Below are 23763 nucleotides of genomic sequence, written 5' to 3'. Positions count from 1 at the left end.
GCGTCCCACCAGGCTCAAGGTTGACTCAGCCTTCCATCCTTCCGAGGTAGGTAAAATGAGGACCCAGATTGTTGGGGGCAATTAAGCTGACTTTGTAATAATGCCGCTTGGGGTGTGTGTGAAAGCCCTAATAAGCAGGCATATACATAGAATGAAGGCTACTACTAAGCTTGTAAGCCGCCCTGAGTCTTCGGAGAAGGGCGGGATATAAATGGAATTTAAAAAAAAAACTGGTCCAACCGACCTGAAGAATATCAGGATTAAGAGTAAAGATTCAAGACTCAAGGGCAGCACCTCCTTTGATTAAGTCCCTCGTCACGTCTCATGTTTCTCAGGCAAAATTGTAGGATAAACCCACCAAGAAGAGTAATTGGGTCACCCAACATCTGAACATCAGGCGTGCAGCTTTATCTTCCTACTCCAGACTGAAGCTGGTCTGGATGGATAGCAGCGCAGCCAAAATCAGAGTTTAATGAAGGAGATCGCCTTTGCTGTTTATGCACTCTTAAACTGCATGGCCCGTTCCCTGGATCAACGGTCTAATTCCTCAGGAACTGTGGAAAGGAAGAACAGAAACATCTCCCATTTCTTTCACAGAGAGGAGAGCTGGAACAGCAGGGAAAACAGCGGCAGGAATGAAGGCAAATATAGGTGTCCCAGGATAACGTTGCAGGATCCACTGTGGGTCGGTCACCTGGACCAGAGGTTTAGTCTTCCGAGCCTTGGACTCGTGCTGGAGCTCAGCTAAACAGTTGCAGCTTTGCATAGGTAGCCCTTAAGCTCAAATCCCACTGCAGTTCTACAACCGGAATCCATACATAGACACAACTGCAATTAAAATCACTTAACAGTTTTTAGATATCCCCCAAAAATAACCCCTTGCTTAATAGAGTACAGAGAAGAGCAACAAAGATGATTGGGGGACCGGAGGCTAAAACATATAGGGAACGGTTGCTGGAATTGGGTATGTGTAGTTTAACGAAGAGAAGGGTGAGGGGTGACATGATAGCAGTGTTCCAATATCTCAGGGGCTGCCACAAAGAAGAGGGAGCCAAGCTATTCTCCAAAGCACCTGAAGGCAGGACAAGAAGCAACGGATGGAAACGAGTCAAGGAGAGAAGCAACCTAGAACTAAGGAGAAACTTCCTGACAGTTAGAACAACTAACCAGTGGAACAACCTGCCTCTAGAGGTGGTGAATGCTCCAACACTGGAAGCTTTTAAGAAGAGACTGGACAGCCGTTTGTCTGAAATGGTATAGGGTTTCCTGCCTGAGCAGGGGGTTGGACTAGATGACCTCCAAGGTCCCTTCCAACTTCTTCTTCTTCTTCTTCTTCTTCTTCTTCTTCTTCTTCTTCTTCTTCTTCTTATTATTATTATTATTATTATTATTATTATTATTATTATTATTATTGTTGTTGTTGTTGTTAGGCATATGGTGCACACTAAATTCCTTAACAATTATTATTATTATTATTATTATTATTATTATTATTATTATTATTATTATTATTATTATTATTATTATCATTAAAGAGAAGGCTTAGGAGCGGTCTTCTAGTACATGAGGGTGTATGACAGATCAACGTATTCTCCAAAGCCCCTGAGGGCAGAACAAGAAGTAATGGGTGGAAGCTAGTTGAAGAGAGAGCCGTCCTGCAACTAAGGAGAAACGTCCTGACAGTGAGAACAGCTTGCCTCTTGAAGTTGTGGGTGCTCTATTGCTGGAGTTTTCAAGAAAAGATCAGACACAGCCAATTGGATGGCAGGAAGATTTTGCTTTGGGCAGGAGGCTGGGTCCCTTCCAACCCTTATGATTGTATGGTGAGGATCAATGGTTGGAGAGAAAAAAAACACCTCAACAACCTATTTGCGGCATTTCAATGATCCGGCCAGCATTCGAACACGAGCAGAGGTAAAACTTCACAAAATACAAGCCCTGTAATATACTATGCAGTGTGAGGGGGCTTAACATTGGAAACGGAGTGGGGGTGGGTGGGGGCAGGGAGAGAGAAGCATTATAGGAAACAAAGAAGCAGCAGGGCCCCTTTGAAGGCAGAGCGAATTCACAGCAACGGCACTTTCATTGGTGTCTCATTGCTGAAGTTCTGCCTGCCTGCCTTGAAAAGCTGAAACAGTCATGATTAACACCCCTGGTTCCAAGTGCCATTTTTTTGCACTTTGAACAGACACGCCAGCAGGAATGACATGCCAAGAATGGACTACCTGCAAAACAAGAAATTATGTCTGTGGGCCGCGGAGAAGGACCAGCCTCGCAATGTGAACTCAAATGCCATTTCTGAGCGTGTTACGTTGAAGTTCCCCCTGAAGAGAAACCAAGGCCTCCTCTCTCTTTGCCTGTCCCGAAAGAACATCCCCCCAAAAAACCAGCTTCCAAATAATCAGATCTAAGAGGCCTCTGGACTGCATTCCTGGACATATGCTGGTGGTTGCTTAAAAACCCAGCACTGCACCCTGTTCCTTGTTACATCTCAAGCTTAGCCTTCCTCTGTTCTTTCTTCGGAAAAACTCCAGCTCCTTGAACAGCTATGTACTTTACTGACAAGGGAAGGGTCAATTTGTTAATAATTCATTTTCAAATGTTTTCTCTCTCGGGTTCTTGGCAAAGCATCTTTGCCACTGGTATCCTACCTGGAAACTGTTCTTAAAGTGGAGTCACAGGGGAAAACATCAACACCTATGGAGGCCTAGCAGAAATATTCATATCACCTCTGATTTTGCCCTCTGGCATCTCCACCCTGATGTGTGCGGCTTCAGCGTCCATTTGCAATCAGCGGTAGCTGCAGCAAGATGCAAAGGAGATGCAAATCTAGCCATTTGCAAATGGAGTCCTTCAAGAGTATTGGGATTACCACTCTAATTATTATCACAGTAACTGACCAGCATTACAGAAAATAATTACAGAGCTGTAGTGACACAGGTCGTTAGGCCATAGGAGACAGGATAGGAGTTGATTTAGCTTTTTACATTTAAAATATGCCAGTGATCTCCTGGTACAGCCAAATAAAGTTTTTAGTTGAGGTGTCCTTCTGGGGGTGATTAGAAGTCATCGCAGCTGGAGAAGAATACAATGTACATAAAACTTGTCTGATTTCCCCAGAGGAAAAAGTGTAATTAAGAGGCATTTGAATGAGTTTCTATAGAAACACTGGTGGAATAAAATACAGAAACATTGATAAAATAAATCCTTAACTACTCCATTACGATCAGAGCATATTTTTAGGGCTTCAGAAATCATCCTCAATCGACATTTGAAAACTCTTGGAGGTTAAACAACCGAAGCTTGATGGCAAAGGAAAGAAACTTTTTTAAAATGTTGGTTCAAGGATCTAGCTGGATTGAACCTATTGATCTGGTTCCCTAATTGTATTTAAGTCTTCTGCTGTGTTCTGACTATAGTATCTTGGCTTCCTAGCCTGATCATCACTCAGATGAAGACCTATGAGTTTTGCACATCTAAGGAAATGATTACTTATCAACCAAGTTTAAAGGCCCAGCCTTTGTTGGGTGAAAAACTAGGTTTAACCTCAATATACATCTAAGTCATGCCTCATCTGGGTCTGGTTCCACCTCAGCACAGACAGCCACACGCTATATTGACTCCTTTTATAAGTGACTGGAAGCATTTATACACTTTTTTTGCTGCAAATGGATAAAAATGAACTGCTGACTTCAGGATTTATTGATTTAAAATTTCTGGTTTATAGGAAGCAAGGAACTATGATAGGTAGCATGGTAGGTAATTACTAGGTTTGGTAATTACAAGGTTTGCAACTATTGCAAAGAAGATTGGAAATTGTTTCCTTAGATAGCTTTCTTTTTCTTGCTTTCTTGTTATTCTTTGCTTTTTCTTTTCTCTTAAGATACAGGAGGATCTGGACAGACTCGAACACTGGGCACTATCTAACAAAATGAAATTCAATTGTGAAAAAAGCAAGGTTCTGCATTTAGGCAGGAAAAATCAAATGCACAGGTATAGTATAGGTGGTACCTTGCTCAATAGTAGTAACTGTGAGAGGGATCTCGGAGTCCTAGTGGACAATCACTTAAATATGAGCCAGCAGTGTGCTGCAGCTGCCAAAAAAGCCAACACAGTGCTAGGCTCCATTAACAGAGGAATAGAATCAAAATCACGTGAAGTACTAATACCACTTTACAATGCCTTGGTAAGGCCACACCTGGAATACTGCATCCAGTTTTGGTCACCACGATGTAAAAAAGATGTCGAGACTCTAGAAAGAGTGCAGAGAAGAGCAACAAAGATGATTGGGGGACTGGAGGCTAAAACATATAGGGAACGGTTGCTGGAATTGGGTATGTGTAGTTTAATGAAGAGAAGGGTGAGGGGTGACATGATAGCAGTGTTCCAATATCTCAGGGGCTGTCACAAAGAAGAGGGAGTCAAGCTGTTCTCCAAAGCACCTGAAGGCAGGACAAGAAGCAACGGATGGAAACTAGTCAAGGAGAGATGCAGCCTAGAACTAAGAAGAAACTTCCTGACAATTAGAACAATTAATCAGTAGAACAACCTGCCTCCAGAAGCTGTGAATGCTCCAACACTGGAAGTTTTTAAGAAGAGACTGGACAGCCATTTGTCTGAAATGGTATAGGGTTTCCTGCCTTAGCAGGGGGTTGGACTAGATGACCTCCAAGGTCCCTTCCAACTTATTATTATTATTATTATTATTATTATTATTATTATTATTATTATTATTATTATTATTATTATTATTTCTTCTTTGTGTTTTTAAAATCTTTGTATTTGTAAAATCTTATTTTAATAAATTTGTTAAAGAGAGATAGATGGATGATGGATGGATGGATGAAGATAGCTAGACAGACAGTCAGACAGATAGATACCAACTTTCCCCCCACAAATTTAGATTCAATGGCTCTATAGTAAAGTGATTGCATAGACATAGGCAGATGGCCACTTTGGGGGCATAAATGGCTTTACCAAGAGATTACAAATTTAGTTCCTCTATCATCCATCCATCCATCCAGATCATTCTGAGAATTCTAAGACATATGAGTGCTGCAAATCTAGGACAAAACCTTCTAGTACTTAAAACATATCTAGGTTCATGTCCCAATTAATATATTTTATCTTCTCCAAGAAGTCAAGGTCTTAATTTGATCAGAGCTAAACAGCAGCAAGTGATCTTCCCAACTGAGGAAGAATACCTTCAATGTTCTCCTCGAACCCACCCCCCCTTGGAAGCTATGCCAGAATAACTGTATCTATAGCTCTGGATTTTTGGTGAAGGGAAAAACTATTTAAAGATCGCAGGATGGAATTGATGCCATATATGATAATTAAAATGGCAGTGGGAAGAACAATGTACATTTACTTTACCTTCTTATTTGGTATGGCTTCCAAAAAATGCCCATTTTAGGTCTTCTGTCTGATCTTTAATGTGTGGTTTATTTATAAAGGTAAGGAGTCGATAGACTATTAAAGTGGGTGGTCTTAAATGTCTGCCAAAGATTCTTCCTGGAGACTGAATCAAAGGCTTGTTTGAGATCACTGATGCTGCAAATAGGGCTGATTCAGATCTGTGCATATATTTCTTTACCAAAGATCAAACACTGGCCCAAAGTCAAGCATCCGATACAGAGCCAACCTGTCCATCAGCCACGATGTTATCTAAATCCTGCAATGCCTAATACCAAGAATGACATGTGGACTGAAATTAGGGGCTGAAAGGAAAAACACATGAAGAATGGTTGCAGGAATTGGGATGTCTAGTTTAATGAAAAGAAGGACTAGGGGTGACACGATGGCTGTGTTCCAATATTTGAAGCGCTGTCAGAAAGAAGAAGCAACAGATGGAAACTAATCAAGGAGAGAAGCAACCTGGAACTAAGGAGACATTTCCTGACAATTAAAATAATCAGTGGAACAGAGGTTGTGGTGCTCCAACACTGGAGGTTTTTAAGAAGAGACTGGAAAGCCACCTGTCTGGAATAGTATAGGTTCTCCTGCTTGAGCAGGGGGTTGGACTAGAAGACCTCCAAGGTCCCTTCCAGCTCTGTTATTCTGAGATTCTTCCAAATTGGGCTCTTTATTGTTTCACACCTATAGATAAAGTCTTGCCAAACTGAAGACTCTACTGTCTGCATCTACATCTGGGAACCATTAAGGAGTGGCTGCCTTCATCCTCTTTCTCTCACACATCTGGGCTGAGTTACCTCTCACTACAGTTCCATCACAATCCAACCACTGATCCAATTTGCAGGAGAAATGTCAGATAGAAAGCTAGACATGATTAAGAAAGAGATTGAATGACCCTTCCTACTATTCTTAGTGGGTTTTTATCATTTATTTATTTTATTTTTATTTTAATTCCATTTATATCCCGCCCTTCTCCGAAGACTCAGGGCGGCTTACAAGCTTAGCAGTAGCCTTCATTCTATGTATATGCCTGCTTATTAGGGCTGGTTCAAGCCAATCTTTAGAGAGTTTATTCATTTATTAAATTTGTTTGACACCCATCTCACTACAAGGTGATTTTTGCAGATTGAGGTTGGAGTAGCTTGCTCGATGTTGGTGTAAAATGAAACCAATATGAGCAGCCAGCAATCAAGGGAGAAGAGAGTCTCTATTTCCCCCCCACCAACTGTTTACTTCTTCTCTGTTTGAGCAACTTAATACCTCAGCTGAAGACCAGATAGGCAGACAGCCTGTGTCTGTGTCTCCCAAGAGAAAGAACGAATGTTTTTTCTCTCAGATAAAGCCGGCAAAAAATTGTGATCTTGCCAACAAGAGGAGACAGCTCCAGTTCTAGTGCAGATAATCTCCAAAGCCCGTCAGACTCATTAATTCTCTCTGCTGTTACCAATTGTCCCCGCACAGTTTAAAGCATTCTTTTTGTCGCCTATTTTGGACTTGCCCAACCTTTTTCTGTTGGACAATACTCTCTAATGGACTTCATTAAGGTTCTCTCTGTTGGCTCAGAATGTGTCAGCCAGCCTGTTCTTTGTCCTTACATATCCACGATAAATAATTTCATTGTGTTTTTTTTTTACTAGTCCGTGTTTAAAACCGTTAGCAAATCTAGTTAGTCCTTCTTATCATGGCTTTGGTTGACAGGGATAATAAAAGAATGAACCTGGGAGAGATGTTCAGACTTCTGTCTCTTGGCTAAGAACATCTTGTCCACACATGACCATGTGCAAAAAGGCCTTAATTCGGCGTCCAGGTTTGATCTAATTATAAATATATTTTGGGGGAAAATTTGGATTCAAGAACTATGGCAGATTGCAGATAGCTAGGCAATTCTCAGTTGCAAATAATCTCCAGTTATGCAGCAGATGACGAGAGATTTCTCTATTAAGAGTTACGTACCCCAGGACTTGCCCTGCGGATGCTTGTTTTAATATCCAGAGATCTGCCTTCCCATTTTATTATTATTTAATGTAATGTAATTATTTTATTTTATTACTTATTTCATTTTTAATTATTTTATTTTATTATTTATTTCATTTTTAATTATTTTATTTTATTTATTTTATTTCGCTAATTTAATTACTTCTATTCTGCCTTATTCCTTTTACAAGTAATTCAAGGTGGCAAACCTATCCGACACGCCTTCCTCCTCCTCCTTTTTTCTCTACAGCAACAACCCGATGAGTTGGGCTGAGAGAGAGGGCCTGGCCCAAGTCGCCCTGCTGGCTTTCAGGCCTACGGCGGGACACGAACTCACGGTCTCTGGCTTTCTAGCCTAGATCAAACCAGCTGTCTATACTTTGCATCAAATGGAGGCTTCCTTACAGGTAGTCCTTGACTTAAGACCACGATTTGGCCAAGAACGTCCATCGCTAAGTGTTCCCAAAGGTGTTTTTTCAAAAGGCAAGTGGACTTTCTGAGAACTGAAGAAGCTTCTTGGATGAGAAGTGAAATGTCTTCAAGGAAAAATCAAGAAAGTCCACTTGCCTTTTGAAAAAACACCCTTGGGGTAACCAGGACCTGAAGGACTGAGAATCTCCATAAACATCGCTAAGCAATGGTTTTATTTTAGGACCTTTTCTGCCATAGTCAGTAGGTGAATCACAGGATTTTAACTGCATGCGACTTCCCTGTTGACTTTGCTCCTTGGAAGCTCCTTGGGCAGGTTGCAAATGGCATTCCCATGACTCTGGGACACCGCAACTCTTCATAAATACATGCTGATTCCCAGGTACCCAAATTCTGATTATAATAGAATAGAAGCTGGAAGGGACCTTGGAGATCTTCTAGTCCAGTCCCCTGCTCAAGCAGGAGAACCTATACCATCTCAGACAGGTGATTGTCTAGCCTCTTCTTAAAAATCTCCAGTGATGGAACGCCCACGATTTCTGGAGGCAAGCTGTTCCACTGGTTGATTGTCCTCACTGTCAGAAAGTTTCTCCTTAATTCCAGGTTGCTTCTCTCTTCGATCAGTTTCCAAACATTGTTTCTCACCCTTCCCTCTGGTGCTCTGGTGAACAAAGTGACCCCCTCTACCTTTTGGCAGCCCCTCAGATACTGGAACACTGCTATCATAGGTAAAGGTAAAGGTTCCCCCGCACATGCGTGCTAGTTGTATCATATGATATGATATGATATGATATGATATATCATATCATATCATATCATATCATATCATATCATATCTCCACTCTTTCTTCTTTTCTTTAGACTACTAGCCAAACCCAAGTCTTGCAGCCATTCTTTGTACATTTCTAGTCTCCAGGCCTTTGATCATCTCAGTTGCTCTTCTCTGAACTTTTTCCAAACTCTCAACATCTTTTTTGTGATATGGTGATCAAAATTGGCTGCAGTACTCCAGGTGTGGTTTTACTAGGGTTTTATAAAGCAGTACTAATACTTCACATGATGTTGATTCTATGCTTCTGTTTATACAATCCAGGATTGTATCAGCTTTTTTGGTTGCTGCCACACACTGCTGGCTCCTCGTCAAGTAATTGTCCACTAGGACCCCAAGGTCCCTCTCACAGTTACAGTTTTTAAGCTGGGTCTCGCCTTACATCACCTTGGGGATGCTTTGACAGTCGTGAGTGCAAGGATCAACTACAAGTCATTTTCTTCTGTGTGGTCATAGTTTCAAACAATCATCAAAGGAATGTCCATACGTTGAGGACTATTTGTACTTGGCTTTCATATTTTTGGACTGGTCGAGTATCCAGAGGAATATCTTCATTATTACATTAAGGACGGTGCTAAATCATTCTGAGACAATTTAGGGATTGTTGTCCCAAGCACACTAGATGGCACCAACTGGTGGCGATTGGTTAAATAATCTTTGTAAATGGACAGGAATAATGGAGTAGAGTAGACATGTCAAACCCAAGGCCCGGGGGCCAGATCCGGCCCGCGAAGTGGTTTCATGCGGCCCGCGAAGCCATCCTGGAAACAGTGAGGGAACGGCCCCCACTGCCTTGGCCCTGGCCCAGAGACCCTCCTCCTGCCAGAGACCCCCAGATCTGTCCCACTCCTGCCCGGGCCCCCATAGGCACCCTTGATGCCAACGATGTAGAGCTGGCCACGCCCAACCAGTAGGCCATACTCACTCTAGCCACACCCACCCAGTAGGCCACGCCCACCTAGGCCACACCCACCAGGCCCCATGAGGGCAACCTCAATGAAATTGAGTTTGACACCCCTGGAGTAGAGGGTGCAAAAGGGAAGAAGCATGGACGAGCACTTTCTATTTGGAAAAAAATATTCCCCATTTCTAGAAGAGTTTGCATGTGAATAGCAGAACGCACTTCTCAAATTCACACTTATTTTTCTCTCCTCTCTCCCTCCTCCTCGATTTTTGTAGTGCCTGTAACGGGAAGAGAAAGTCTCTCATCATGTAGTGTTCTTTGAACGATAGCTGGAATGCATTTAGCTGCAGACACTAGAAAGTAGAAAACAGCTCTGCTGTCAAAAGATATCTTTAGAAAGCAGCTGCGTTTTGATATTGGTTTTCCTCCCTTCTCCCTTCAGGTTTAGCTTATTTGCCAGCTTAACAGATGTAGACTCTCTACGATAGACTTCCAGAAATGTATTCACATGAGAAAAATGCTCAGAGGCTTCTCTGAATTTGTCTCCTGGTTCTTCAAATGCCAAGGGAGAAATCTCACACGATTCACTCAAGATTCAGAAGAATTTTGACAGAATTGAGCATTGGCCCCCAGCCAAGAAGATAGCACCTAGCGATAGAAATAGCAGTAAGACTTATATACTATTTCACAACGCTTTGAAGCCCTCTCTAAGTGGTTTACAGAGTCAGCATGTTGCCCCCCCCCCCCCAAAAAAATCTGGATCCTCATTTTACTGACCTCGGAAGGAGAGAAGGCTGCATTAATCTTGAGCGGGTCAGGATCGAACTCCAGACTGTGGGCAGAGTTAGCCTGCAATGCTGCATTGTAACCACTGTGTCACCACAGCTCTTTAACCTAACAAAGATTAAGGGAGACATGATAGCTATCTTCTGGTGCTTGAGGGGTTGTCACGGGGAGGAGGGGGCTGACTTGTTCTCCAAAGCACGAGAAGGCAGGACAAGAAGTAATGAGTGGAAGCTTGTTAAAGAGATATCCAACCTGGAATTAAGGAGGAATTTCTTGACAGTGAGAATGAATGGAAGAGAGCTTGCCTCTCAGAGTTGCAGGTGCTCCATCACTGGTGGTTTTCAAGAAATGGGCAACCATTTGTCCAGAATGGAATAAGGTCTGCTGTGTTGGGCAAAGGGTTGGGCTAGAAGACCGCCAAGGTCCTTGCTAGTCCTATGATTCTACATCAGAGTTGAGCTGAGAGTATACAGGAAACTAGACTGGCTGGGAAATAGAAAGATGTAAGCACAAAAACCTTGGATGTACCAGCTCATGAGAAAGATCAATGATATATCTGTTCTCCTAGACTTAATCAAATCTATTAAGACAATTACTTATCTTTTTTTTTTGTTTTTTTTGTTTTTTCCAGACTCTTTGAAACTCTCCAGTCTCTCTTCTGGTCGGTCTTTGGTCTGTTGAACCTCTACGTCACGAATGTCAAAGCCAGGCATGAATTCACAGAGTTCGTTGGGGCCACCATGTTTGGCACATACAACGTCATCTCCTTGGTGGTTTTGCTAAACATGCTCATTGCCATGATGAACAACTCCTACCAGCTGATAGCAGTGAGTTCCTCACACTGGTGTCTCTTCCAAATTGTCTGTGAATTAGGCATTTGGTTGGATGTGTGTGTTTCTGGAGCTAGCAGACATGTCGATTTAGGCAGCAAATGTACAACTCATTTGCTGTGTTCTCAGGTGGAGATGGTCGTTAGCACCTCTTAATGGTAGTACTAGGGTAGACAATTTGTGGGAATTGGCAGAGGGTGGGAAGTGGGATAGGAACTTTCCAGACACGCACACAAACACCCCCCACACACACACATGGGGGGAAAGAAGGAGGGAGGGAGGGAGAGTTCTTCTGTATTGAGAGAGAGATTTAATGTATACAGTGGCCTTAGCTTAACAAACTCTTCATATACAATTCTTATAAAGAAGAATACTTGTAAGTCATGAGGGGTGCTAAGTGTTCTCTGAGTTTAGTTGTTTTCTTGCAGATGTTTCATTACCCAACTAGACATCAACAGTGCTACAAAGAAGGGGGGTTTGTGGAGAGGAGGAGGAGGAGGAGGAGGAGGAGGAGGAGGAGGAGGAGGAGGAGGAGGAGGAGGAGGAGGAGGAGAATTGTGGGGCCCTTGATGTGCTCTGAGTTTGATTGTTTTCTTGCAGATGTTTCATGACCCAAAACAGGTAACATCCTGAGTACTGGTTGCAAGAAAATAACCAACCTCACAGAGTGCCAAGGATCCCTCATATACATTCTTTGCAGATAGTCTCAACTTAGGGCCACAATTGGAAATATAATTTCCCTTGCTAAGCAAGAGGGTCATTAAGTGGGTCACATCCAATTTTATGAACTTTTTTTGCCACAGTTGCTAAGTGAACCATTGCAGTCCTTAGGTCACTCACTAACTTTGCTAGTCAGAAGCTGGTTGGGAAGTCACAAATGACTATCGTATAACCCCAGGATGTCGCACCTATCAAAAATATATGCCAATTGCTAAGTGCCTGGCTTCTGATCAGAGGCTGTAGGGTACTGTGGCAGTCATGTGTGTGAGGACCAATTGTCAATCACTTTTTTGGTGCTGTTGTGAGTTTGAACTATTGCTAAACAAACGGTTGTGAGTTGTGGTGGAGCTCTTGCGGTGGAGTGGTTAAATGCAGTTTTTCAGGCAAACTCTGCCCACAGTCTAGAGTTCAGTCCTGACAAGGCTCAACGTTGACTCAGCCTGCCATCCTTCCGAGGTTGATAAAATCAGGATCCAGATTGTTTGGGGGACAATATGCAAATAATGCTGACATTGTAAATTGGCCGGAGAGTGCTGTAAAGCGCTATGGGGTTGTATATAAGTCTATTGCTATTGCTACCTGTACCTACGCTTTCAAAAGAAAATAGAAATGATGATGTTGATTAAAATCGGAGAAGATTGTAGAAGGAGAAGATAGTTACCCTTATGGATAGGTTGATGTGAATACATTTGGAGGAATTGCACAGTGGGTTGCCTCATAAACGAACCAAACTCACAAAGATTAAAACTAATTGAAAGGTTAGATCTAACCAAACTTAATTTAGCAGCTAGATCTTTAGCTGATTTTCTTAAGTGTACTGTGGGAACGCATCCAATAGTTCTGCCTTTATTCAAGAGTTCATGATAGCCTTCATCATATGTCATCCTCCATCAAATCCCTAGAACAACAGTGGGATAGATTAAGCTGAAATATTGTGAGCAGCTCTGAGTCACACAATTAGCATAGACTTAAACCATCTCTCTCTCTCTCTCTCTCTCTCTCTCTCTCTCTCTCTCTCATAATTTGCCACTGAAGTACACTGATTCTTTCTTCTTTCTGTAAATGGGTTTTCATATTTCCAGTCACCTTGCTCAGTTGAAGAATAAATGTGGTGTGCAGTGACAAGGAGATTAATTAAGCTGTTCAGATTTCCAGCCTGCCTTTTTCCAGGATCTCAAAAGAAACTACTTAGGAATCATCCTTCGTTTTATTTCCATGAAAATAGGCCTGTGAGATAGATTGGTCTGAGAGAGAGAGAAAAAAAGGATAGACTCCAGCATGAGGATGGACATGAATTGGTCTTCTCCTATCTTAGCCCAATATCTTCTCCACTACACCACATTAATGGATCAGGTTTGCTTAAGACCAGGAGTCTCCAAACTTGGCAACTTTAAGACTTGTCAACTTCAACTCCCAGAATTCCCCAGCCAGCCACAGAATTCTGGGACTTGAAGTCCACAAATCTTAAAATTGCCAGGCTTGGGGACCCCCTGCTTAAGATAATCTCATATCAGCATGGCCACATTTTTTCTTGCTTCTGATTGAATGAGGTGGTCTTTAGATGGTCGTTAGACTGGGAATGTGCTCAAGTTCTCTAAGCTACAATGCAGGATTAAGAGTAGAGTAGAGTAGAGTAGAGTAGAGTAGAGTAGAGTAGAATAGAATAGAATAGAATAGAATAGAATAGAATAGAATAGAATAGAATAGAATAGAATAGAATAGAATAGAATAGAATTCTTTATTGGCCAAGTGTGATTGGACACAGAAGGAATTTGTCTTCGGTGCAGAAGCTCTCAGTGTACATAAAAGCAATAAGTGATAAATCATGATCATAGTCATCATGAAAATACATTCATCATAAATCATAAGATACAACACTTAGTGATAGTCATAGGATACTAAATAAGCAATCAAAATAAATCATACTAGGAAACTAAATAAGACAATATAAATCGTAAGATACAAGCAACAAAGTTATAGTCATAAGTAGATAAGGAGATAAGTAATAGGAAAGATGAGAAGAATTAACAGTAACACAGCCTTACTAAATAAGGAACAGCTTGCCTCCAGAAATTGTGGGTGCTCCATCACTGGAGATGTTTAAGTAGAGGCTAGACGAGGCATGTCAAACTGCTGGCCCATGGACCAGATGCGTCATGCAAAAACCGTGCCCACCCAATTGCCGGCAATGGGGAAAAAGTCACAATACACCATGAGTTTGACATGCCTGGACTAGACAGTCACTTGTCTGAGATGGTATAGGTTCTCCTGCTTGAGCAGGGGGCTGGACTAGAAGACCTCCAAGGTCCCTTCCAGATTCTATTCTATTCTATTCTATTCTATTCTATTCTATTCTATTCTATTCTATTCTATTCTATTCTATTCTATTCTATTCTATTCTATTCTATTCTATTCTATTCTGATTGACAATGTTGTGGGAATTAGTTGTTTAGCAGAGTGATGGTGTGGGAGGAAAAACTGTCCTTGTGACTAGCTGTTCTTATGTGCAATGCCCTATGATGTCATTTTGATGGTAGAAGTTGAAACAATTTATCTCCAGGATGTGAGGGCTCTGTAGCTATTTTCACAGCCCTTAATGGCAGGCAGGTTGATAGAACTATCTGTAACTATCTAACTGCATTGACTTACGACTGGTCAATTAGCAATTGTTGGAAGATACAGCACTCCCCCCCAAAAAAAGATACTTATGATTTCCTTTCTGTGGGGAAATGTTGTTGTTTGGAATACATTAAGAATCTGAAATTATAAAGAGGGAGGGAGGGAGGGAGGGAGGGAGGGAGGAGGGAAAGAAAGAAAAATAGCAATAACACTTATATCCCGCTTCACAATGCTTTACAGCCCCCTCTAAGTTTACAGAGTCAGCATATTTGCCCCCAACAATCTGGGTCCTCATTTTACCAACCTCGGAAGGATGGAAGGCTGCGTCAATCTTGAGCCAGTCAGGATCGAACTGCTGGCAGTCAGCAGAATTAGCCTGCAGTACTGCATTCCAACCACTGTGCCACCAGGGCTCCTAATTGTTTAAGAGTTTAACTGTTTCTGAGAACAAGCAAATAACAAAGGCCTGAGGACAGCAAACTCAATTTTCCTTTTTTGCTATCCTTGGCCTAATTACATATAACCTACCTGCAGACTTAGTATTCACGAGCTGTTTGCCAGGCTTTCAAACGGACTCGGCTGATACATTCTGACTGTGTTTTGATTGAGTCACAGGAATAATTAAACAAACCTTATTCTCCCTCTCTCTTTGCAATGCTAACAAATGATTAATGGTAATTTATTAGCATTTGCCCCGGCTTTCAGGTAGGAATGGACAAAACTCAGCTTTGTTTCACCCCATCCCTATCATATTTTGAAACAGCCCTTCATTAGTTTACAGTGATTTAAAAAAACAACCACCACCACCACAAATCAGTGCAAACTGGATTTGCATTCCTGGGTACATTGGCATTTATGTGTTAAATAAAGGAAAATTCTGGAATGTTCCATGCAGAACCTGAATGAGAATTAATCCAGACGTTCCTCGAGTTAAAATAGAATGAAAATATGAGATGCAGGAGACGAAGAAAAGAATAAAAATGTCTCCCTTTTCCAGTTGTAACCATCAAGTGTCTTTTCAAATACACAGGCTTGCAATGGAGCCAAAGCAAAGAAGCCTTAGGCTGGCCTTCATACTTAATTCATTCCCAACAAGCAAAATTTATGTTAGCCTTGGCTGCTAAATTAGCTACAACAAATAAGATGTAATGGCCCTTCCATTTTCGGACACCCTTTTTTCTTTTGACCCCCTCCTTCTCCACCACACTAGGCATGCATCTTTAAGAACACATGTCTGGGAAGGTAGCCAGCCTCTAAAAGAAAAGCTGAAAATAATTTATAAGTGTCATAATCTACATCAACTATTACTAATGAAGCTTATCAGCAATGTAATAGTTAATGGGGCTTGCCAAATTTGGCCAGTAACTTCATTTCTGAAGACAAGAACTTTCAAGGGAACAAATTAGATGCCATCTTTCCATGTGGAATGATTAAATAGCAGAAGGAGGAACAAAAATGTACCATCAAAAATGTACTCCTCAAAGATGGAAGAGCCATGTACATTTTATTCGGTGTAGTTAATTCAGCAGCAGGGCTAACATAAATTTTTGCCTGTCGAGTCTGAATTGAGAAGCGACGCCATTGCTTCTTACCATCACTTTGGCTCCTTTGCAAGATCGTGGTGGCGCAGTAGTTTAGAATGCAGTATTGCAGGCTGACTCTGCCCATTGCCAGGAGTTCAATCCTGACCGGTTCAAAGGTGACTCAGCCTTCCACCCTTCCGAGGTTGGTAAAATGAGGACCATCCTAGATTGTGGGGGGCAAGTTGCTGATTCGGTACACTGCTTAGAGGCCTGTAAAGCACTATGAAACAGTAAATAAGTCTATGTGTTATTGCTATTGCTAGCCTGTGCATTGAAAAAATTCTCGATGGTTGTAAGTGGAAAAGGGAGAAATATATATATTCTTTCCTTAGTTGTTGGAGAACACCTCCTGGATCTTACATTTTCATTATATTTTAACTTGAAGAAGGTTTGGATTAATTCTCATTCAGGTCCTGCATGGACTATTCCAGATTTTTTCCCCTATTTAACAACTCTTAATTGTTTGTCCTATTTAACAATAGTTTCTGGAAAATGACACTCCACAAAGAATGGATCTCTATTTGTTTCACCCGGAGTGCTCAGCCTTCTTCAACTTCTTCAGCAGGAGGATTTGAGTTACTTGGATATTAAAATCTAAATAAACAGGGCACAACTGAACTGGATATGCACAAATCAAAGTGAAGAGTGTGTCTTTGTATAAAAAGGCATCTTTTAAAAAAAAGATTAAAAGCTATCAGAAATCTTGCTTTCTCCCCTTCAGAAAATTTTGAAAGGCCCATATTTTCCTTGTCATTCTTTCTTGGCGTTTAAGAGATGAAAGCTGTTCCCTGCATAACCTAAATACTTGCAGAATTGCTGAGCACAAAGGAATATAGGCTTTAATTAGCTAATGCATATTATCCAGGCTGTCAAAATAGCAAAGTCTCGGCAACCATTCTTATTTTTACGATTCCAAGTATTTCCAACTTTCTTTTTTCCTTTAATGAATGCATTCTTGGACTATGCATTAGACAAACAAGCCATCGGGATCCTTGGATTAATAAAGCAACATATTTCACGTGCAGTCAGAACTCAAAAATCCCATGTCACACGGCCCTTGATCTACATAGGCGGATCTGATCGGGGTACATCATAAGGGAGACACAGAAATATTATATTATAGGGTCTTCAGAATCGCATCTGCCAGAGAATTGGAAAATGGTGAACATGGAAAAACCTCAGCTTCCTTTTTTTTGGGTTGGCTGGATAAAGGAATGGAGGAAATACTGTTCTATCAGGAACAGAATCCCATGGAATTGAGGATCAAACAGCACCTGAGAACTATCTCTGGCTGTAAACTGAGTTGGGCTCCAGCTGTTCTGTCTGCTGTGGATGGACAGAACAAATAGCTTCAAAAACCATTTGAAGTCCTCTCTATACTATTCAGGGTAGTGGGATGCTTAGAGGGTGGGAACTAAAACACAGGCTCTGAGAAACGAGGGGAAATCAAAGGGTCAGGGCAACATAGCCATTAAAGTCCTGGATTACAAATGGAGAGATTTAAGTTCTCGTCCATCTTCAGCTGAGGAACATCCCTGAGTGTGAAGTAAAGGCATACTGTAATCTAGGCATTAGGGATATATATGCTTACCTCTGCTCCAGAAACAGTATTTACTCTATCCAACCATTATACCTACTTAAGAGCCGTGGTGGCGCAGTGGTCAGAATGAAGTATTGCAGGCTAACTCTGCTCACTGCCAAGAGTTCGATCCCAACCGGTTCAAGACTGACTTAGCCTTCCATCCTTCTGAGGTTGGTAAAATGAGGACCCAGATTGTTGGGGGGGGGGCAATATGGTAACTCTGTAAACCACTTAGAGAGGGCTATAAAGCATTGTGAAGCAGTACAGTTCACTTACTGACCATTCAAAACTACAACAGCACTGAAAAAAGTGACTTATGACCATTTTTCACACTCAAGACCATGGCAGCATCCCCAGGCTCATGTGATTTACATTTGGATGCTTGACAAGTGATTCACATTCATGACCTTCTGACAAGCAAAGTCAATGGGAGAAACCAGATTCACTTAACAATTGTGTTACTAATTTAACAACTGCAGTGATTCACTTAACAAATGGGGCAAGAAAAGTCATAAAGTGGGGCAAGATTCACTTAACAAATGTCTCACTTAGCAACAGAGATTTTGGGCTCAATTTTGGTCATAGGTTGAGGACTACCTGTATATAAGTCTGAGTACTATTACTATTACGATACGATAATCTCTATTGTCATTGTCCCATACAGAACAACAAAATTGAAAAATCCACAACAACCCCACAAAACCCAACAAAAAACAACAAAATACATATCAACATACTATCCACCTCACATATATACATTTAACATTTAACCCCTAGAAACACTCTACTTTCCCATTAATATGGCAAAGGGCGGTATACAAATGCAAATATTAAATTAAATTAAATTAAATGTTCCTTATGACAATTTGTGGTGGCCAAAAGATGACCTATCTTGTGTTCTTCTCTTTCCCATCTCTTCCCATCCAGGACCATGCAGACATAGAATGGAAGTTTGCACGCACAAAGCTCTGGATGAGTTACTTTGATGAAGGAGGCACACTGCCACCTCCTTTTAATATCATCCCTAGCCCCAAGTCATGCTGGTACCTTTGCAAGTGGGTCCACAAGCAACTTTGCCCACCCCGAGACCCAGAACATGAACGGAAGCACGAGAACCTGAAGACTTTCACGGTGAGGAACAGTGGAACACTTTCACTAATTAAGGGAAGGTTCGTAGCTTAGCCCTCCCTTTCTTGATTTGGGCAGGCAGGGGAAATCTCTGGTCTGCCATCTTTGTCGGATCCCTGGCATTCCTTCCTGGGAAATCAGGAGACTCAGGCAGTTCAAATGAGTATAAAGGTTTATTGAAAGCTTAAGCTTTCTACAAGGATCTGGCCAAGTGACCGTGAAAGAAAACGAGGGAAAGATAAGAGAGGCATTCAAGGTGGACTGGACTTGATCTCTTGTGGGCACAAAGGTACTTATGATGCATTTGACCAGGCCCTTGGGCTCAGCCCGGTCATCTCCTACAAACCCAGTTCCAATTAGTCCCCAATCAGATGGTCAGGAATCAAAAGAAGAATGGAACGCAAGACTTTTTGCAACATCTGAAAAAGTCCAGATTTCCCATTTTAGGCAAGAGGAGAATTGCAAGTTAAAGTGGTTCAGAAATAAATCTCGCTAGAACTAATGTTGATTGAAATCAAAACACATGTCACGCTGAAGTACAGCATGAAAGCTGAAAGTAAGGAAGAGAAGTGGAAATGGGTAGCCAAGATGGGTGAAGTTATGGAAAAGGAAGACCCATTCCCAATACAGAATCCCAGGAGGAGGATGAGTCCATGGTTGTGAATTTATTGCAGCAGGGTGGAGGGAAGTGTATTAGTTCAAAGCATCATCAATATGAGTCTTATTTATCTTTGCTAATAATGCTACTAATGCACAGATTTTATAGTCCAGGGGTTCTCAACCTGTGGTCCGCAGACCCCTGGGGGTCCCACAATGTCTTCATAAGGGGTCTGCAAAGGCTTGAAAAATGTTATGATTTAAATCTTGAATTAAGTCTTGGGGGGGGGGTTGTGGCCATAGTCTGTACCCACAAAAAGGAATTTAAAGGGGGTCCGTGGTGAAGAAAAGGTTAAGAACAACTGAAGTAGCCTATGGAATTTACCACCATAAGATCTATTTGATGATTTTGAAAGGAGAGAGAGAGACAGACAGACAGAAAGAGAGAGAGAGAGAGAGAGAAAGAGAAAGAGAGAGAGAAAAAAGAGAGAGAGAAAGAGAAAAGAGAGAGAGAGAGAGAGAGAGGGAGGGAGGGAGGGAGGGAGGGAGGGAGAAAGAATGCACATATATGTTCATGAGTAGTTTATGTCCACAAGATGATCAATAGGTGATCTAAGATGATCATGATGATCTAAGACATAAAGACTATTATTATTATTATTATTATTATTATTATTATTATTATTATTATTATTATTATTATTATTATTATTATTATTATTACTCATGAGCAACCTTTAGAGTGAGAGAACTGAAAGTCTTATGGCTTCGTGTTTCATCTCTATACATGAATTCCATTGTTCATTTCAGGAACGTCACGCGGACAACTTGATTCAGAATCAACATTACCAGGTAAACAAATCCATTCTTTAAACAGCTTTGTCAAATGTCCTTAGATCTTCTGTGGCACCTTCCCTCATCTGATAAAATGAAATTACAATCCCCATCACCGCCACTGGATTTTGTGGGAGAAGGGAGTTATAGTCTTTCAGTTGAAGGCACTTGGGCTGAGGAAGCCTATGCTGTGGACTGAAGTTGAAAAAGATGCAATAAGTATTTGTATGGCATACTTAATAATCTGCTTTTCCGGTGAAGCAGGTTTCCCATCCTAGTTTCCAGCATGATTGCTTCATTTAAAAACAATATTTCTGAATGACGTGACTCGATACCACATAGAAATGCCCACAAGGGCATTGTTGAAAAGTCCCAGATGGCACCTACAAAGATATGTCAAATCCTCAGCCCCATTTTATGTGGGTCCAGCCTGCAGATATCCCTGGTTCCATATCATACCTTCAACTGCTTTTGATAATTTAGCATGCAGCGTGGTCCTGCAACGGGGATTAAGAATGATGAGTAGGCACACTGGTTTTAGTCAGGGCCCCAATGATAGCAGTTGACCCTTAATCTCATCCAATCGAATAAAATATTCATTTTTTAATTAAAATACAAACTCTCTTTCAGAGAAATCTAAAACCATTAGTGGGATGTCAGAACTTCATTTTTTTTAAAAAAAAACGATAATGGAAGTTATTCAGAAAGTAGTTTGATGCTTGCCTTGGCTCTCTGATTTGGTAGTGGCTAATATCTCTGCAGGGACGCGGTGGCTCAGTGGGTTAAGATGCTGAGCTTGTCGATCAAATGGTTGGCAGTTTGGCGGGTCGAATCCCGAGTGCCAAGCAACAGAGTGAGCGCCTGTTACTCGTCCCAGCTTCTGCCAACCTAGCAGTTCGAAAGCACGTAAAAATGCAAGTAGAAAAATAGGGACCACTCCGGTGGGAAGGTAACAGCATTCCGTGCGCCTTTGGCGTCTAGTCATGCCGGCCACATGACCACGGAGACGTCCTCGGACAAGCGCTGGCTCTTCGGCTTTGAAATGGAGATGAGCACCGGCCCCTAGAGTCGGAAACGACTAGCATGCATGTGCGGGGAAACCTTTACCTTTAATATCTCTGCAAGTCATGAAAAGCATTATTACCCCCTCATTTTGTTAGCAGAGAAAAAAGATTTCACTCGCTGTCCTAGTGCACAAGAAGATTTGTGCAATGAGTTGGGTTTTTTTATTATTTAATCCTAAATTAACTGGGCATAATTTGCACATAACAGGTTGGGTTTGGCTGTTAAGAGAAAAACTTGTGTTTCCCAAAGTGGTTGAAACAGTAATTTACAGTAAGGACATTCCAAGTCAAATTGTGTCACACTATCAGGAATAAAGAATCTGGACCATTCCATTCAGTTGCAGAATAGAAAATAGAAAAACATATACACAAGAATCTAGTCAAATAAAATTCAACACTAAATTGGGGGTCAACCAAATTCAAGATGGGTTGGACTTGGGAAAGCTATGAGAATGTAATAATTCTAAATTGATGATGTACTTATCTCCCCCACCCCATCCCTGCAGTTTTGCCTGCTCTTTTCCTAGATCAGGGGTCTTCAAACTTGGCCCTTTTATGACTTGTGGACTTCAACTCCCAGAATTCCTCAGTCAGGCATGCTGGCTGAGGAATTCTGGGAGTTGAAGTCCACAAGTCATAAAAGGGCCAAGTTTGAAAACCCCTGTCCTAGATCTACAATGCTTTACAAGTGCTTTTGCCAAAGGAGAATCTATTTAGCTCCAGACTAAGAAAAATCTGACAAGCCGAGCAGCTCCTTCTGTATTTCCATGCAACTCATGAGTGCTGTTCCCAACCTCTTTCACTCTCAGTTAAGAAATTGACCAAAATTAAAGTATTTACTGCACCGACAGTTGCACATCTTAGTGCCATCAAAGCTGCAAGGCAAAATATTTTATTTTTTTATTTTAATTCCATTTATATCCCGCCCTTCTCCGAAGACTCAGGGCGGCTTACAAGCTTAGCAGTAGCCTTCATTCTATGTATATGCCAGCGTTTTCCAACCTTAGGAACTTGAAGATGCGTGGACTTCAACTCCCAGAATTCCCCAGCCAGCATAGCTGGCTGGGGAATTCTGGGAGTTGAAGTCCACGCATCTTCAAGTTCCTAAGGTTGGAAAACGCTGGTATATGCCTGCTTATTAGGGCTTTCACACACACCCCAAGCAGCATTATTACAAAGTCAGCTTATTGCCCCCAACAATCTGGGTCCTCATTTTACCTACCTCGGAAGGATGGAAGGCTGAGTCAACCTTGAGCCTGGTGGGACTCAAACCTGCACTAATTGCAGGCAGCTGGTGTTACTTAAGGAGGCATTAGCCCACTGCTCCACCAAGGCTCTTAAAATATGAGGTGCTTCAGCAAAGTGGGGGATTTTTACAGCAGGACAAAACAGAAAGATAAAGTATCTTTCATGGTCTGTTGTTGTGTTGTTTGATCCCATTTCAAAGGTTCATTGATCAAACAGCAAAACAGGAATAATTTCTGAGGAAGCACCTCCATCTGTTTGCCAGATAGCAAATGGTGAGGAATAGAGAGACAGAGAGAGCGAGATGAATGAAACATTAATTTCCCTAGAAGCAAAATCAAGAATTCGATTCCCCTAACATTTCAATCTCTTTCTTTAAATAAAAATCTGCGAAAGAGAAAAAAGGATTATTTTCTTTGAATGGAAAGTTGCACACAAAGGAAGATTAATATTTTTTTTTAAAAAAAATTACGCTGGGCAACTGTGCTTTTCTGCATCTCTTCTGCCTTCTAGTGGGCATCTGGATTTTGATAGCCCACTTAGAAGCCCTGAGATGTTCATTGGGTGAATCAGATTCAAAAGGGATCTGTAACATGCATAGGTCTCTGCAATGTAATTTCAAAGGGGAAGAAAATGCCCACGTACGGAGTGTGATTCTTGCCCTTATTAAATATCACTTTGACTTGGAAGAAGGTTAAGTTTCTGGTGCTTTTCATTTCAGGAGGTGATCAGGAATCTGGTGAAGAGATACGTTGCTGCCATGATAAGAAATTCAAAAACCAATGAAGGCTTAACTGAAGAGAACTTTAAGGTAATATCTTAATGAGGTGTGTGTATGAAAGAAAGAAAGATGAAGGGAGAGAAAGAGAGATGGAGACAGAGAGATGGAGGGAGGGAGAGAGAACGGACTATATTTAGGTTTGCATGCCATGGTTGAACCATGCTTATTGATATCCATAACTGTTTATCAATTATATTAAAGTAGTTAACATATTAAAGGGATGCAGTGGCTCAGTGGGTTAGGATGCTGAGCCTGTCGATCAGATGGTCTCTGGCAGTTTGGTGGGTCGAATCCCGAGTGCCGCATAACAGAGTGAGCGCCTGTTACTCGTCCCAGCTTCTGCCAACCTAGCAGTTCGAAAGCTCTCATTAAGACCATGCAAGTAGAAAAATAGGGACCACTATGGTGGGAAGGTAACAGCGTTCCGTGCACCTTTGGCATCT

At 41.5% G+C, this 23763-nt stretch overlaps 1 protein-coding gene and 1 long non-coding RNA gene across 2 annotated transcripts in view; both read left to right on the top strand.

Moving 5' to 3' along the window:
* Positions 1–23763, top strand: part of LOC310646119 — a 510475-nt gene that overhangs the window by 275648 nt on the left and 211064 nt on the right. The window lies entirely within an intron of this gene.
* The window catches only part of TRPC5 (transient receptor potential cation channel subfamily C member 5), a gene marked incomplete at both ends in the record, with an annotated part of 90218 nt that overhangs the window by 65022 nt on the left and 1433 nt on the right, over positions 1–23763 (top strand). The window contains 3 exons of the mRNA XM_083371843.1: positions 10969–11164; positions 18599–18802; positions 23261–23350. Of these exons, the coding sequence (XP_083227969.1) occupies positions 10969–11164; positions 18599–18802; positions 23261–23350 (490 nt within the window). The remainder of the gene's footprint in view (positions 1–10968; positions 11165–18598; positions 18803–23260; positions 23351–23763) is intronic.

This window comes from Vipera ursinii, assembly GCF_947247035.1.
Source record: "Vipera ursinii genome assembly, chromosome: 12".
Classification (NCBI taxonomy): Eukaryota; Metazoa; Chordata; class Lepidosauria; order Squamata; family Viperidae; genus Vipera; species Vipera ursinii.
Note: the sequence above shows the minus strand (reverse complement) of the source record. Positions and strands in the feature narration are given on the sequence as shown.